We start from the raw sequence: 17658 nt of genomic DNA, 5'->3' as shown, positions 1-17658 counted from the left end.
TATGCTACAGTCTGCCCTTGTCCTTGGCAGTGACAGTGGCCTGCTTCACTGGTGATGGAGGAGGTGAGGATTGACTCAATGATGGCTGTGTGGTGCAACATCATTGTCTTTGGTAGGTTAAACTTCTTCAGCTGCCGCAGGAAGTACATCCTCTGTTGTGCTTTCTTGTTGAGGGAGCTGATATTCAGTTCCCACTTGAGGTCCTGTGTGATAACGGTGCCCAGAAAGTGGAAGGACTCCACATTGTCAACTGTGGAGTCACACAGGGTGTTGGGATTGGGTGGGGCTAGGCTCTTTCTGAAATCCACAAGCATCTGCACTGTCTTAAGAGCACTGAGTTCCATTGTTTTGACTGCACCAGGCAGACTCATCACCACAGATAAGCCCAAAGAGGGTGGTGTCACCTGCAAACTTTAGGAGCTTGACGGACTGGTGACTGGAGGTAGATCTTTTGGTGTACAGGGGGAAAAAATACACAGTACAGAATGCAGCCTTAAGAGGAGCCGGTGCTGATGGTCCGGGAGTCAGATACATATTTTTCCAGCTTCACATACTGCCTCCTGTCAGACAGGAAGTCTGTGATCCCCTTGCAGGTGGAGTCGGGCATGCTCGCTAGGATAGCTTGTCCTGCAGCAGATCTGGGATGATGGTGTTAAAGGCGGACTGAGATCCACAAACAGGATATTTTTTCTTTGACTTGGTTGATATATTTTGTGTTCCCCACATTTTTGACACATCAAATTGCTATTTGCATATACTTTACAAGAAAAGAGGCAAATATTTACTAAAAAATCAAAAAGTAGTTTGTTTTTTAATTTTTCAAAGACTTATCCTGCTATCTACCAGCACATGATTGTTGTTGCTGTGCTTGGGGAATTTCTTGTTTCAAGGCAAATATTTACTATTTAATATTATGTTCGTTTTTCTCAATCGCTCTGGCACAAAAGTTGAATGACTATTAAACTCTGTCAAACTATATGTCTATTTATATGAACATTAGGTCAGTTGTTCACATGACTATAGTAATTAATAATTGCTTTAGCACAAAATGCACTGAGTAAGGCTTGCAGATCAAAATACTCAGCATTTGTTTGCTATTGAATCATATTTCTCTCAAATGAAATTTATACACATGTTCATTGTGTAAATCACTACATGCTAATTAGAGGGATGAACAATCACAATAACATTTACTCTATATTGCCAGGGTAAGACTCAATGTTACAGCTGTTTAATGTGGAGCATGCAGGAGAGACATGGGCAAGAGCCTGCCCGTGCAAGGCTGGTCAGAGAGTGCTGCCTAAAGTATAGTTCGTGCCATAGCTGACATCAATACTATTCAGCACCCTAAAAATTCAATGTTAGCAATTGGACATTATTACATAGTGGGTAACTATCACACTTTCAGAGTACACTGTCATTTGACAAGATGTCATGTGCATTTTGACTGTCTTGGTCAATGATAAAGGAACATTTTGTTTTGATTACAATTATTTATTCATTGATAGATTTATTTACATTTGGAACATGAGTTAATTCTTTTGAATGAGTGATCACCTTTTGGAGGTCAAATAGAGGGTGTGAGGATTGTACTTAAAGTTTTGACAATTGTAAGTTTGTTTCAGTAAATGTGCCACATCGATGGAGAAATTTTAACATGTTTGGGGAAAACATATATAAGAATCTTAAATGTATTTTCTGTGTGTCAAAGCAATCATCATATTTGTAAAATGTTGTTTGGCATTTTTCTTATGCTTTCTTCTTATTATTAACAACTAAATCCTCAAGAACAGACGCATTATATTATAAAGTTGGTCTGTTGCAGATCCCTCTGCTACCAGCAGATGGTGCAGATGTGTTCCTTTAATCACACACCTTCTTTGTCCTCATTTAACCCGAGAATGAAAAAGAAGATATCATTACAGTCTCATGTTACACCCAGACATACAGTACATGCAACAATGTCATATAATCTTAATGTATTGTTTCATTGTTAACGATTTGCTCTTTGGTACATGATGAAAAATGGCCATTAATGTCAACATTTGTTTGAGTTTGTTTTTTATTGTCTGTATTTCCATATGTGTCCCATGCTGGCTGGCTGGGTCATGCAGTGCTTCATCTGCATTCAACACATTCACCTCAGCAGTCACATCCATTCATCGCTCGAGGTCTCTGTCTGTCTGTCTACTGCTTACAGTCCATTGTGTCATTTGAGGGTCGTTTCAATGCGATGTAGAAATTTGCAAATCAGCTCTTTTGGTCCTCAGCATATCAGACAGGATTATCCTCAAGCAGCATGCGGCCTGTCTCCCTGTTTGTCCGCTTCTTCTGCCACAGCTCATCAGGCTGACAGAAGCGCTGCACATCTGACCCCAGCAGCTTTTCCAGGCTTTTCCTCAGTATCACGACCAAACTAAACAGGCTGTCATTCAGAAAAGCTGTCCGCTATTGTCAAGTATTCAATAAAGTCAGGTGGAGAGCAAGCAAGTATTTTTAGCACAATTTTGAGGTACTGGTACTTTACTTGAGTATTTCCATTTTGGGAAACTTTCCACTCTATTTCATTTCAGATGGAAATATTGTATTTTTTCCTCCACAACATTTATCCAGTGGCTGAAACTTTCTGGTTGCTCTTTTAAGATTTTTTCTCTTTTAAGATTTTTCATCAAACATGATGCATTGCTGCATATTAAAGTAACCAACAGTACATAAAGTAGTTTCAGTATAAGCCCTACGTAACTGATGATATACTACTTTTAACACATTAATAATTTTAGAAGAGATACTTATATACAATGAGTACTTTGACCTTAGATATGAAAATATGTATTGCTGCCAGTAATAAACAGGGCCAGAGAAGGTTTAAATAAAAACAGCAGTAATTACAATGCTAAAAATACTGCATTTCAAGTAAATCTGTATTCAGAAGTAGTTTTACTTTACTTAAAACTGCATAATTGATTATTGACATTACTGATGCATTATTTTGCATGCAGCACTGAAATGGTGAAGGTGGTCAAAGTCTACAATGCTGTATGATATGTTGTGTCGGTAAAATCTTATTCTGCAAAAATAAAATCCAAATACATTTAGAGGCGTAAAAAGTAGTCCTCAAAATTTTACTTACTTATACTAGTACAGAATTTTTGAACCATTTTTTACTATACTCTCAGCATGCAGTCAAAATGGGGTATTTTGACATTGTTGTAAGTAGGATGTGAATACTCCTCTACTGGAGTTAGAAGTTAGCTTGTGCTGTAGCTGCTGTAGCCCTTTTATTTAAAACTTGCTCTGGGCTCATTCACATTTTTGAGCTATTTTGAGCCACAGTGTATGAAAATATTTCAGTCGTGTAACATTCATTTCAATCTGAACTGCATTTTAGCGGGTTTTAATCTATCTATTTATCTATCTGAGGTGGAGAGTAATTAAACCGTTACTTGGTTGTTGGCATTTGGACCCTTTTACTTCTGCACATTTATTTGATGACTCTTTGCAGATCAGTCATTTAACATAAATTTTACATTGGTCTCAGGTTGGACACTGTGAGAGTTGGCAGTTTGTTATTATTGTGTCAAAGCAGAAAGTCATATTGAGTTCTGTCGTCACAGCTTTTTATTGGTCTATAAAACCTGCAGAATGTCTGTAGTGTTTAATGCAAACGACAACTAAAGTTACAAGCTTTGGACTGTCCATGAGACTGTGTTGTGATTACTGGTATTTTACAATGTTTTATATATCACTCTGCTATGAGTCAAAGTCCTGCATTCAAAATGTTACTTCACTAAAAGTATGTAAGTATCAGCAGCAAAATGTACTTAAAGGATTTTCCTGGATTTTCAATTGACTCTAGTCCAAATTTACATGACATGGAACAAAAACAACATATGCAATACAATAATAATGACAAAACAATGACACATGGCAGGAATAGTGTGCATAACACACATTCCTTAAACACAGGTAAAACATTCTTCAGGATCGGTCTGTACTAAAATTAATTTCAGCACACTGTAACAGTGTGACAGTTTAAATAGCACTTTGCAAGCAGTGCAAGTACTTTCCCGTCTTGTTATCTCCGCCAAGCAAGATTTTGGTCATGTGTGCATGCACTTTTATGAATGTATGCTCAAGGACCTCTCCTGGTTGTAGTAATTCACGATTATTGAAAAGCCCATTTTATTTATTGAGCATATTGTAAAGCTTAGACTTAATCTTTTCAGCAGTATTCACCATTTTTCGAAGGTATTTCAGGCAATCAGCTATGCTAAAAACAAGGCTAACCTATCTGTTGCAGGCCACGTTTTGGCCTTTGTCCTGGTTCAAAAACAGACATTCATAGAAAAGTTTGTTCTCATCTTGAACCGGAAAATAGATTAATTTCATATCAGAGGTGATATGGTGGAATGATCCACTAAAGTTAGGCACAAACACCAGTTTGTGTTATATTCACCACCATCTTGACTGTAAGGGAGGGAGAATGCAGTAAGATTGGTGTGTTGCAACAAAATAAACAATATTGTTCAGAGGTTTGGACTTGTCTTATTGGTTCCTTATGAAGTCTATACAATTAGGTGAACCTAGGACGCTCGGTTACAATACCATTATACTATTCTATGCATCCTAAAGAAAACTGAGACTATACTTTGCACACATCTAGGCATATATATGAAAACTTAGACTGCACTATAATATACAAAAAAAACCCATTCTCTGATTTATCATATACATATGCAGTACATGCATGTATGAGATTTTTGTTTAATAGGCTTACTACTATTACTAGTACTACCACCCCCCCAACACCACCACCACCACCACCACCACCACTACTACTACTACTACTACTACTACTACTACTACTACTACTAATAATAATAATAATAATTGAGACATGTAAGACATTAATACTAGTAACTCAGAAAAGGGGGAAAGGGTTGTGTGCATGATGTAGCCTATTTATGTGTGAACACCATGAATACAGAAGGGCACTGTGTGTATAGGCCTTTAAATGCACAAAAAAGGAAAAAAGAATAAATAAATAAATACAAAAAATTAAAAGGTAGGTTATGTACCTACGCATATTAGCCTATTTCATGTTTATGTTTGACTCTGAAAATGCAGGGTTTTTTTTGAAAAATGTTTTGAAACACGTGTTAAAGCACGCGAGCGATAAGACAGAAAGTAAATTTTTTTCATATACTACTTTTAATAATCGCAGTAACACACGAAGACACACACACACACACACACACACACACACACACACACACGCTGACCATGTGATGTGAATGCCCCCTGTTCCGGTTACAGAGGGAGAGAGGGTGGGAGGCAGCACTTCAATGTAAACCTTCTCAGTGATGGAAAGCAGCGGCCAACATCAGAAGCAGAGTCACTCACTCGGTCTGCGCTGCAGTTTCTCAAAATGTGCTGTGCAATTTTCTTTCTCCAGCGCGGATTGAAACTCCGGGAGACCTCGGCCTGTAATGGGTAGCAGCTGCATTAACTAGTGGACACTCTTCTATTAACTGTTTTTCTTTGCCGCCGGCCAGGTCACCGAGCTGCGCACGCACTGTGGGCTTATCCACCGACACCTGGCAGGAAGAGTGAAGGTAAACTGACTATTTAGTGTCCTAAAGTGGCGCATTTTCGGCCTGTTCTGAAAGAGAGACTGGATCACGTGAACAGGTGACATCGAAGCTGCACGTTATCTGTCTCTTAAAATCCTCCGGGTTTAAGAGGAGAAGAAAGGGTAAGGACTGCAAGTTCAATTTCAGCTCAAAATACAGCTGCACCTTTTCAAGCTCAACTACCAGCAGCATTATTACTATTATTATTACTATTACTACTACTACTATTGTTACTATTACGCCACAGCTTATTATTTTCTGCTCGTGTATTCTAATGAAGGGACAAAGAGACACCTGACAAACATGGCTGCACAAGTGCTAATTGGCCCAGACCATGATGCTGTTTGCAGCCAAAACAGCAGCAGCTCCCAGGCTGAGGGTTAACTTGTCACAGACACTACCTCATCAAATGACTCTGTCCTGACTCACATAGAAGTCAGGGGCTGCAGGCCACAGCATGGGCAACTCCTCCAGGAAGGGAGGGGGAGACGAAGAAGATGAGGGGGGCAAGGATGGCGAGGAGGTGGAAATCACAGAGAAGAAGAAAGAAGAGGAGGAGGTGGAGGTGGAGGAAGAGCTTCCGCTGGGGGTGGAGGAGTTGTTTGAGAGTGGGGATCCCGTGCTGGACTTGAGCTACCGTAAATTCAAGCGGTTGCCTTCACGTGTTTGTGGACTGATGCATCTGGAGAAGCTGTATGTCTGTGGGAACAGGCTGCGCACTCTGCCGGACAGCATCTCCCAGCTGCAAGGTCTGCGGATACTCGCCCTCGACTTCAACAAGATGGAGGAAGTTCCTCAGGCCGTCTGCCAGCTCACCAACCTCACTCGCCTGTACCTGGGCAGCAACCGGCTGATGAACCTCCCGCCTGAGCTGAGTAACCTGCAGAGTCTGCGCTGCCTGTGGGTGGAGAGCAACTACTTCCAGAGATTTCCACGGGAGCTCTATGACCTGCCCCACCTTAAGTCCCTGCAGATGGGGGACAACCGGCTAAAGACGCTGCCCCCTGACCTCTGCCGCATGACGGCTTTAAGGGGATTGTGGCTCTACGCAAACCGCTTTGAAATCTTCCCCAAAGTCCTGCTGCACATGGAGGGCTTGGAGATACTAGACATGGACCGCAACAAGATATCAGAGTTTCCCAGCCTGAAGCGTCTCCGAGCCATGCGCCTGTTCTCCTACGACCACAACCCAGTGAAAGCCCCTCCAAAAGTTGGCGATGAGGTGCTTGTTGTTGGGGAGGGTGCTGCGGAGTTCTTGGAGGTGCGTGAGGCCAGGAAGGAGAGACTACGAAAGGCCGCGGAGAAAGAGGCCGAGGAGTTGGCTCTGGCAGGAGAGGAGCCAGTGATTCACGGCATCCTGAAGAACAGCAGCTCCAACTCAAAACAAGCAACAAACGGAGATGTGGCAACTTTAGGGGACAAGGATGTTAAAGAGGAAGAAGCAAAGGAGGAAGAGGAGGAGGGGGAAGAGGAGGATGTGGAGCTGCCAGTCACTGAGTATGACGGAGCTGAGCTAGAATATGACGAGCAGGGGGTTGAATATGAGACAGAGGAGCTGATATATGAGGGAGATGGTTTTGAATATGAGGGAGAGGAGTTGCAGTATGAGAGAGCTCAAATGGACTATGAGTATGAGGAGCTGGAGGACACGGGGAGGCAAGATGAAGGGGCATGAAAATCCCCTCATACATCTGGACTGATCTGTAGGCAGGTGGAGGTGGATGACGGAAAATCCACACAAACACACTGATAGAAGCTGACACAAGGCGAGTGTGCTGCTAGTTGTTAACTGTGAAAATAAATTAGCACTGAGGCATTATGAAACTATAAACTGACAGCACCTGTGACATCTCAATCGGCTGCAAATGACACATCAGAGCAGGACTCAGGTGGTGTTTGTGTGTGTGCGTGTGAGTGTGTGTGTGTGTGTGTGTGGCTGTTTTAAATTAGGGGTTATTTTCTGAGTGTACACAGGAGACCAAGTCTTCCATTATTAAATATTAACTCAGTTGATGAAGTCAGTGTCAATCATTTATGGGAAAATGTCTTAATTGGGAACCAGTGAAATCACCAGCTACTGTTTACATGACTGACACAATGTAGTATTTCCACACATCATGGCCAGTGTCTGTTTTATGTGCCTGCCAGTGCACCTCGGCTCGCCTCGTTGCTATTTTTATAAACTGAGAACCATGTGCGCATGTAAATGTGTGTATTGTATTTAGATTTACAAAATATTTATGACACGCTAAACACAACCCCCCCAACCCTTGTCAGTGTTGTGTAAGCAATCCTGTGAGTGTCAGTGCCAAGACAGCGAGGGAGATGAGCAGGATTATTAGAGGGATGAATAGCTGGGGTGCCTCACCATAAAAGGTAAGTCCATAGGGAGGCTCCAAACATGAAATAGACTCAAGAGAAATCAAGCAGGAGATCTTTCATTCAGATTTTTTTTTTTTAAAACGAAGCCCCCTGCAGGTCAGAGACTCAAGTCCGTCATGACCTTTGTATACTCCGTTTTGTCTGTGACTACACCTTTTCTACTCTCTGCCTCTAACATGAAGCAGGCCCGGCCCTTGTTCTCCTCTCATCTCTGCACTCATTATTCATGTGGGGCTCGTATGTAATCCAATCGCCTTTCCCTCCACGTAGCTTTTTCTCACATCTCATTGAAAGAGTGAAATATTTATCCCAATGCTGAAATATTTATACTTGTTCTCATGTGGCAGCATGTCTGTGCTTTGATGGAAACAGTCGCAGAACAGACTCAGAATGATGATTGCTTTTCTTAAATGTCTAAATGTGAACCGCAAGAATCCCCCTTGTTGACCGATAAAACCACAGAGATTACATATATGTCAGGATTTGTGATACGTCTAGGGCTGCTCTCTTAATCTGCAGTGTATTTTCTAGATTAATAAATTGACTGATCTATAGAAAATTGGCAGTCACAATTTACCAGAACGCAAGTTGATGTCTTCAAATTGCTTGTTTTGTTCGACCAACAGTCTAAACCCCAAAGATATTCAGTTTCAATCATAGAAAACAAAAAAAGTGTCACATCTTTACATTTGAGAGGTTGGGACCTGGCTGGAACTAGTGAATATTTGGCATTTTTGCTTAAACAAGACTGAAAGTGTGCAGATGCTAGTGGCTGTGTGAGACACTTCCTAATGAAATCCTAATGCTAGCATGGCAACATACTCATAGTAAAAGTGCAATCATGCTGATGTTTAGCAGGTGTAGGCTAATGTTTAACTTGTTAGCATTTACATTTCTTCATTTAGCTTTTATCCAAAGCGACTTACAACTGCTATATATGGAGCAACTAGGGTTTAAGTGTCTTGCTAAGGGACACAAGTTTGTGGATGTGTCACAGTGGGGAGTTGAACCATGTCTCTTGTCTACTGCCCCGTCATCACGCCTGTTAGCATGCTAACATTTGCAAATTCCATCATTGAGATATTTCAGTCCAGACAAAAGTGGTGGCCTGACCAATAGACCAATATTGCAATCCCTAGAGCAGCTAGCACGGCTACAATTTCCATAAAGCATATAATTAAACTGTTCACCTGAGGAAGCGGTATAAGCAGTTTATTAAAAATCGTCCACTCTCTATACTTTGCTGACACTAACAATTCTTTGCAGATATTAGCGTGGTTTAATGTATCTCTTGTTTTGACACCGCAATCTTGTCTTTATTTGACTTGTGTTGATAATGTAAAACCACTGCAGTTTCTGACAGTCGGCCCACAGTTGGTGTTTAGTATGGAGCTACAGTATAACGTAGCACATAATGTGATGCTTTTGGAAACTTAATCCACCTCCTCGGTCGGCGCTCTGCTTCTCATTCCACAGCTGTGGGTGGCAAAACAGTTTGAGATACAGCAGACGTCGATGGGAATTGGTACCATACTCAGTCTAAGTGTAATCATTTTGCTCATTAGTTTACACTCCTCTCATTCTCTGTAGGTCAGTGACAGCGAGGCAGTCAAAGACAAAGCATCATCTCCTTCACTCCCCCTTTAGATCTCACATGACTCACTTCACACAACCGTCTGATGGCAGCTTTTCAACTCACACAAAAAGGCCTTCACAAAGAGATGAAAATTAGCTGTATTTTTTGACAGGACTATTGTAAAACAGCTCAGACGGGGAAGTGATTAAGGTTTTCAGGATGCGATTAAAAGGAAATACTGCAACAGTTCTTACTCACACATCCAGTTTTTATTTCTACACAAACTATTTTAGAGTAAAGTAAACCAGAGCACTGTGTTAATGTGAAATGTTATTTTTGTGATGAGGCCGTGCAGGTACCAACGCAGGTGTGTGAAGGTCTAGCCTCTAAAGATGAACCTGTGAAATTAAAAAAGGGTCGTGAGTCAAAGGATGTATGAATGAACTTCATGTGTGGAGCTTGTTTATTTACCTGTCCATGTCTCGACGATTGTAGCTGTTGTCCATTTTTACACCGATGATCCCTGTGCAAGCGTGGCCAGATTTCAACTTTACATAATCATCCTGATGACAGAACCTGGAAAATAATAAGTTTCTTTAACTGGCGATTTGTCAATTAAAGAAGTGCTTCGTTAATATCCTGTAATGTTTTATCCCAGCTTTTTAATCTTATCTGAAAGTATTAAACAGACTTACATGCTCTTGTAATGTGTAGTGAAGTGTGAACAAACAAAAGGTGCATTAGGGAAAGTCTGGTTGTTTGGAGCGTTGAGAAGAAACCCTGTGGGCTCCTAGAAAACGCAACAACATTATCAACAGATAATAGCTCCAAACACAGAGGTAATATTTATTCAAGGAAAAAAAAACAACCTTTTTTCCAATGGTCTTTTCAGTCGGTGTATTATTTTTAGTGTGGGGTGATGGCAGAAGGGAGGCCTAGAAGAGCAGATGGAAGGATGTTCAAGTTAAAGTGATTTAAGATCTACGACAGCTGACGGGGAGGGGGTCAACACTCACCGAGCAGGCCAAGGGAGCGATGGCACCTTGAGTGAATCCTGTTTCTCGAGCAGAGTGGCTACACAGGCTCGATCCTGCCTCAGTGCCCTCAAACACAAGCGCAGAGAGACATTGTTAAACCTTACGGATAATGGAAAATAATATTGCATCCTTTCAAAAGAGAAGTCAAAGTGAGAGAAATTCTGTGGGTCAACCTGCAGAAATGACGGCTGAATGAAGTCACTTTTCATCACTGAGCTGTGAGTCTGGTGAGGTTCAACCTGAACATCAGGGAAAGACCAAAAAAAACGGGAAAGTAGACATTGCGCGGGGGGAGGTTGCAGACCACACACAAGAAATAACGTGTGTACTTGCTGTATGTTTACATAAGTGAAAATAGACTACCAACAGTGTCTATTTTTACAAGAAATACTATTTACAATACTTACCATGCGACTTTTTTTCTCCTGAAATGTGTTTAGTTGAAGGTTTGTTCCCTCAGTGAAACCACTTTCTCCTTTTGGACCCACAGTCACATAGTTCTGGGACACTACAACAGTGTAAATGTATCATTTACAAACACCATCAAGTCATGAGAAGTCGGAAGACAAAATGACGATTTTTTCAGTTTTTGTCTCTTCTATATCATGAATTGCTGTATGGCATGTCTTTGAACTTAAAATTCACATAAACTTGGGTCTTAAGCCTCAGCAGGTGGAGGCTTTATTTTACCTGTTGGTATGAGACGATGAGGCACAAACAATCTTTGGTATTCTGTCTGGCAGAGACATATTCATAAAGGGAGATAATGAGACATTTACTCAGTATTTCAGTACACGGGTGTTGTTCTCTGAAGGTGTTGCTACCTTCTCCTTCTCAGTCACAGTTTTCGGATGATTCCTCAGCTGATAGAAGCCGCTCTCTTTGGGTTTGTTAACGAGGTTCGGCAAACACCCTGAACAGTCAGACCGGATGTGAGGCTGGTAGTGTCGTTTAGTTTGAGACATGAAGCTGTCAGATAACAGGAGTCTGTGGACAGAAACAACATGCATGTGTTTGCTTGTCTCTTATGAATTCTTATGACTGAGAGACTTGTCAATTCACCCAAATTACAAAAATCTACTTGCTTCCATTGCCTATACTATAGTGGTATCTAGCTTTAGTGTTATTTGTCTAGTTTGTGAGATGAGGTCCAAAACAGCACAAATGATTAAGATTTATTTCTGCCTCCTTTATAACAGGGACCATTTCTTTGGTAGAAAGTAGTTCCAATGGATAGTATCAAGAAGTTACAGAAAATTCTGTACATTATCTCAGTTAACAGGGACATTGTTTCTGGAAAGAAAAAAATATGTTGAATTAATTGTATCTTACAATAAGACAAGCACCACAAATGAACTTTTATTTTTAATAGATGTACATTTCAAAAGCCCTGCACACCCATGGTAAATTCATTTTGATTGATTAGACCTCTTCTCAAAAGTGTGTTAGCTTAGTTGACTGACATTTCGTTGTACTCTCCTGCTAGCTTTGTTGCACCTGTCAAGGCTGCAAATATCACCTCTGAACACCGGCCTTTTTATCATAGTAGATATATTGAAAGAAAAGTGTAGAGTGTAGAAAAGGCACAGGTGTTGCTATTTACATCCACAATGGTTCTGTTGTATTCAAGCATCCCAGTGAGCCAGCGACAGTGAGCCAGCATGCACAATACCAGGAAACTGAAGCAGCTAAATGGATTTCAGCCAGCAGTCATTTTATTATTTACACCTGTGCTTTTCGTACTGTGCCATGTCAAAATATCTTGAATGAAAAAGTCATGTCGCTTAATTCCCTGCATCGCTCCACCCACCTTGAACCTGTGCAGAGGTATAATAATCATCCAGAATAACTGAAAACACCTCTGTGGGTATGAATGCAGTTTGAAAAGTGAGCGAAACTAAACTGCATTGCCAGACTTTGTGGCTGATTGACAGTTGGGACAAGTTACAATTTTTGCTTGCTTAGAGTGGTAGCTCCATCCAACTTCCACCTGAATAGGAGTCTAATCAGCGAGGCTAGTTGAAGACACCTGCGTACTATAGACTAAAAATCAATTGGCAAGCATCTGCGTTTAATCTTTACAGTCAAAGCCTGCAGAGCACGAGTCTCCACCGGCTCTGGCACTTACCCAAACTGAGGGTTGTCAATGTGGTCCAGACTGGGCCTATAAAATATGGCGGGTCTCTGGTTTGCTGTGAAGCCTGTCCCACTGGGAGGTCCGAGGTGAGAAGTGAAGTTCACAGTGCCTGCATCTAAAACAGTCACACAAACATTGTCCATCAGAATCGAATCAGTATGAAAAAAGTTATTTATGTTTATGCTGAGGCTTTTTGACTATACATCCTCTAATGTGAAACAACCACCCCCCGCCCCCCCCTCATCCTGCACTCTCTTACCATAAGACCCCCTATAAGAATTATTGTAGACTGTGTTGCTGCTCAGTCGTCCCCTGCTGCCTGTTGCTCCAACAGTCGGCATGACTATCCTCCTCTGCTCAGCCGTCTGTGACTGCTATAATGGAAACCTTCACTGGCAACAGTGATGGATTGCACAAATCCTCTGGGCACGTGTGCAGCGCTGTAACCACAAATAAAAGCAGCAAACAAGGTGTTTTTAGGTTTGACAGGTTTTCCAACAGAACTGAAAGCTGAAAAAGTGATTACAGAGTATGGCAGATAATGATTCAATAAGTTATCCCTTTATCAAATGCTTTTTAATTGAGGATAAATGTTTTGAGTAACAGCAGCACTGCAGTGCAGTTATAGAGATGTTTATTTACATCAGATCTAAATAAATTACCCCAGAAAAGAAGCCACAGCAGAGGAAAGGCTTGACTTACTCCCCAGACGTACCTGCAACTCCAGGTTGTTTGTTCACCTCTCTTGTCTTGTGGTGGTTTTGTAGGTAAACAGGCCTCTGTTGCTAGGAGATCCTGCACAAGGGCAGCAACAAGAGTGACTCTAGAGTGAAAGGTTGGCTGCCTAATATCAGGTAATATTTCTACTGTATATCAGGTCTATGCTTTATTACTTTTGCAAGTCATTCATTACAAAATAACTATTAGACTTATAGACTATTGGATACAACACTAGACCAGTGGTCTAGAGGCGGAATCAGACTGTTCCAAATGTGTTTTTATTTAAACTGATTATTAACTGGTTGTTATCTAACACTATTTTTTCATAAAAGTACTGTTGCAATAATATTTTTCATATAAGACATAATGTCATGGGATGTGTTGGCTTGGTCTCTTTTCAGTAGGGTTTCTGTTTAAGTTTATATTTGTACTTTGAGTGGCAGAAACTGGACGTTTAAACCACATTTAAACTTCTCTGCTCTCACGCTAACTCATTTTCACACACTCTCAAAGACAGTTATAGCTGACTCAGGTTGGTACTGTACTCGGCCTGCCCTGCAGTTATTATAAGTACCCCCTGGTAACTGCAGCAGTAAACCCTGGGTCCTTGTTATAATTGCAGGTTTATTACCACAAGGACTAATAATATAAATATTAACAACATTAACACTGTATATTGCGCTATATTACAATTATTACAATCATATTTACTGCAATATATATTATACTATATCACAGTATTCATTTCACCTTCTATTATTATACATACATTTTATGAAAAAGTATCGTATTAGTATTATTGTTGCAACACTATCATTCGTCATTTCTAAGCAGTAGCTGTATAAACATATAAATGAATGTGTGCTTATAACACATTTGAATGTAGTTACAAGGCCAATATAAGGGTATTTTAAGTGTTTTCATTTTATATTGTCATTCATGATATGTTTATATACCAGCATCATGTTATGAATGCTTCACAGGAGGAGTTAAAGTTATTGACAACTACATCATTAAACACTTAAACATCATATATCTGCATACTACATTATAGTGTGTTATATATATATTCATTAAATGTTAAATTCTTAGAAATGCTAAATAGGTAATTCAGTGTTACCATCATTGTGTAGTGGGTATACCACGCATCCTCCTCACCAGAGTGCATAATTTCTCTGTGTGTACACTGGATGGCAGTGTGATGCCACAGTGGCTCTGACTTCAGTCTAGCTCAGGAAAAGATGTAAGGTTATGTAAAAAATGATGGATGGCTTGAAATTTGCATGACATCTTGATAAAAATGTCCATCCCAGACAGGGAGGTATCATCCACTGCTGTGAACAGGGAGAAAATGTCCAGACACCATCTATGCATCTGCACACATACATCTACATGAACATCTCAGTTGAATCTGGAGGGTATTCAGCTCCTGGTGTATTTAGGACAGCAGGAAAAACAGTCTTAGCTTAACGTCAGTGCCATTTTTCCAGGCGCAGACATGGATACATATTCTTACTAATTAACCCACAAACAGGAAGATCTGTCTCTTAAATTAAAGGAGTGAAGCAGTGTGATTTCTATTCAGTGGATATTACAGAGCCTCTGCTTAATATGTAAGGCTTTTAAAACACACAGTATGAACACTTCAAACAGTGTGATTTTCTTCACTGTTTTATTATTAGGTGGGACTGACTTACAGTATTAAATGTAATTGCATTTTTTCCATGACAACCTGCTCACCATGTGCATCACTAAACCCAACATTGCATAATAGATTGTTTCAACACACCCTTCCTTTAATTCTCACTTCCCATTCCTTCACCCTTTCTTCTCATTTCCTTGGACTCACACTGTATCTTCACCTCTGTCACTTCTTGCTCCCTTTCTTCCCTCCATCTGTCCAATGCTGGCAGTCGGCGGAGCCTATCTTTACCAAGCTGTTGCTTGTGTTGCCTTCTTTCCTGCTTGACATGCTGTCGTGCCAAGCCTGGAACTGTTCATTATCTTCTCCAAAAAATAACTACAGGGAAACGCCTGCATCATTGAAACTGACAGTCTCATTTCCTGCTTCTTTTCTCTTAAACACAATGTGCACATTGACATTTCTAATTATAAAATTCACAAAGATCCATACAGCAGGAATAGACAGCCCGCCTATTTTCATTCCAGTCAAAGATTACACCAGATGATTTCACTTATTAGAACAACCAGAGAGTCAGAGAGGAGGAACTGATCAGCGGAAGCACCTGCTGTACTCACAGACCTCCATGTGATTGTTCATCTCTGCAATACAGCAATCTGTGTTTGTTCTGCATAAATCACACATAACATGACTGTGCTTTAGCCAGGCTCCATTATAGGTGAGATTCTTGATGAAATTCACAACAATACTGTAAAAAAAAAAGAAGACCAAAATGCTGCACCTTCTCCAACAGTTTGCACTTGCGATAACATTTAGAATACAGAGGCAGCTTAAAAGACGAAAGAAAAAGATGGGTGCAGTGGTTCTAAAAATAGATGGAGGTGATGCAAGCAAGGGTCTCCCGTTGAGTTGATACGCTTGGCTTGCCTGCAGCCGTCTGTTGTAGTTCAGGGAGGGACGAAACCTCGGCCCCTGTCTGCAGGAGCTCGGCTGGCTCAGGGCTCGCCTGTTTCCTGCCCAGCTCTGCTGCTCTGTGTCTCTCTATTGGTTTAATAACACGATTCTATGTTTGCCATAGAGTAGCGTGGAATTAATATTTAGAGAGACATAAAGAGACAGCTCAGGCACTAAGACCCTTCTTTGTGTGTCAAGTCTCAGAGGTGCTCTCTCTGCTTCACCGCCTCACTGTTTTATCTCCTTCCTGCTTCCATTTTTGACTCCTGTACTTAATAGGCATATCTGGCACAGACGGTTTGGAGTAAATTGCATTGTCATCTTTTTCCATTTTGAGTTTCAGCTGGCTTTGGTGCATGTAATGCTAAGGAGGCAGGCTGTGATGAACAGAGGGGGAATCAGGCATAACATAAGACATTTAAAGTCAAAACCCGTGTATTTCCTGACGTGCAAGACAGACTATTCTGTTACAGATTAAATTAAAGAAAAACAATCTCTGTCACTATCATGTTGATGTTGCAAGAATTGCCTTTGTATGCAATTACTGTACATGTCTGATGGACTGAACCTGAAACACACACAGCTGTTGAGCTGAAGTGCATGAACAACGCAGGAGCTAATTAATGAGAAAATCTGTCATCATCCTTGAAACTGGGCTGAAAGATTCCTTCAGAGTGTAGCATGAGGCTGTGCGATTCATTTACCTTCATGCTGACTAATGTGTTGCTCAGACAGAGCTCCACTATACATTTTTAATTGCTCTCAAAAGGTAAAAACAACTGAAGCAAATTGCCAGCTCTATCAGCAAATGGTGGAACATGTTAAACTGGAATGGTGTCATTACCGTTTTTAATTATTTAGATAGCAGTTTAATTACACTTTATGTGTATTCGAGATACACCATATGGCCATATGTATGTGGACACCCCTGTTCACATTTTAGGGTGGGGCTGTTTTTCCTGTGTGCTAGGAGCCAATTAAAGGACATTTTAAGACTACAACGGAATTTAAGACGGAATTTATTGTGCTTACAACTTTGTGGCAATAGGGGAATGTCCTTTCCTGTTTCAATGTGGTAATGTTCCAATAAGCAAAGGAAATGGTTTGCCCAGTTTGGAGTTAATTATCATTTCATTTTCTGATTATTTACTCAGTCAGCTGGTTTATTGTTTGGTTAATAAAATGTCAGAAAATTGTGAAAATGTCCAAAGACCAAGTTGACCTATTTAAATGTCTTTTTTGTTCGACCAACAGTTTAAAATCCAAAGATATTCACTTTACTATCATAGACTAAAATTAATATCCATGCTAGCAGCTCTGTGAGGGTATACTTGGGCATGGTGGTGCTTTGCAAAATGACAACGATAATGCTGATGTTTAGCAGGGATAATGTTTATTATGTTCACCCTCTGTTATGATGATAGCCCTTGCTAATTAGTACTAAAGTACAGCCCAAAATGATGGGAATGTCATTAGTTTTGCAGGTTAGGTCTTAAACCAAAATATTGAAAAATGTGTTTTTGGCACTAGATGAAAAATTAAGGGATCATCAAAGTTATTTGAATTTATCCTCTAGG

At 40.5% G+C, this 17658-nt stretch overlaps 2 protein-coding genes across 3 annotated transcripts; one reads left to right on the top strand and one right to left on the bottom strand.

Moving 5' to 3' along the window:
- The first annotated feature begins 5322 nt into the window (after window positions 1-5322).
- Window positions 5323-7650, top strand: LOC119893993 (leucine-rich repeat-containing protein 10B). The gene is made up of 2 exons (XM_038706465.1): window positions 5323-5755; window positions 5914-7650. The coding sequence occupies exon 2, from the start codon at window positions 6091-6093 to the stop codon at window positions 7306-7308; it is 1218 nt and encodes a 405-aa protein (XP_038562393.1). The 5' UTR covers window positions 5323-5755; window positions 5914-6090; the 3' UTR covers window positions 7309-7650.
- Window positions 7651-9429: 1779 nt separating this feature from the next.
- Window positions 9430-13808, bottom strand: ppp1r32 (protein phosphatase 1, regulatory subunit 32). 2 transcript variants are annotated; one of them, XM_038706468.1, is made up of 12 exons: window positions 13481-13808; window positions 13025-13205; window positions 12757-12880; window positions 11453-11615; window positions 11319-11364; window positions 11036-11136; window positions 10802-10867; window positions 10608-10694; window positions 10461-10526; window positions 10287-10381; window positions 10063-10167; window positions 9430-9989 (listed from the first exon to the last, which is right to left on the bottom strand). In XM_038706468.1, the coding sequence occupies exons 2-12, from the start codon at window positions 13104-13106 to the stop codon at window positions 9971-9973; spliced, it is 954 nt and encodes a 317-aa protein (XP_038562396.1). In that variant the 5' UTR covers window positions 13107-13205; window positions 13481-13808; the 3' UTR covers window positions 9430-9970. The 2 variants fall into 2 exon arrangements, with proteins under 2 accessions (XP_038562396.1, XP_038562397.1); XM_038706469.1 differs by having other exon boundaries at window positions 13428-13493.
- Window positions 13809-17658: the final 3850 nt, after the last annotated feature.

The sequence above is a fragment of the Micropterus salmoides genome, unplaced genomic scaffold (genome assembly GCF_014851395.1).
Source record: "Micropterus salmoides isolate LMB-PRFRI ecotype aquatic unplaced genomic scaffold, ASM1485139v1 Ms_hic_scaffold_8, whole genome shotgun sequence".
In the NCBI taxonomy this organism is placed as follows: domain Eukaryota; kingdom Metazoa; phylum Chordata; class Actinopteri; order Centrarchiformes; family Centrarchidae; genus Micropterus; species Micropterus salmoides.
This window is presented reverse-complemented; position numbering and strand designations above follow the sequence as displayed.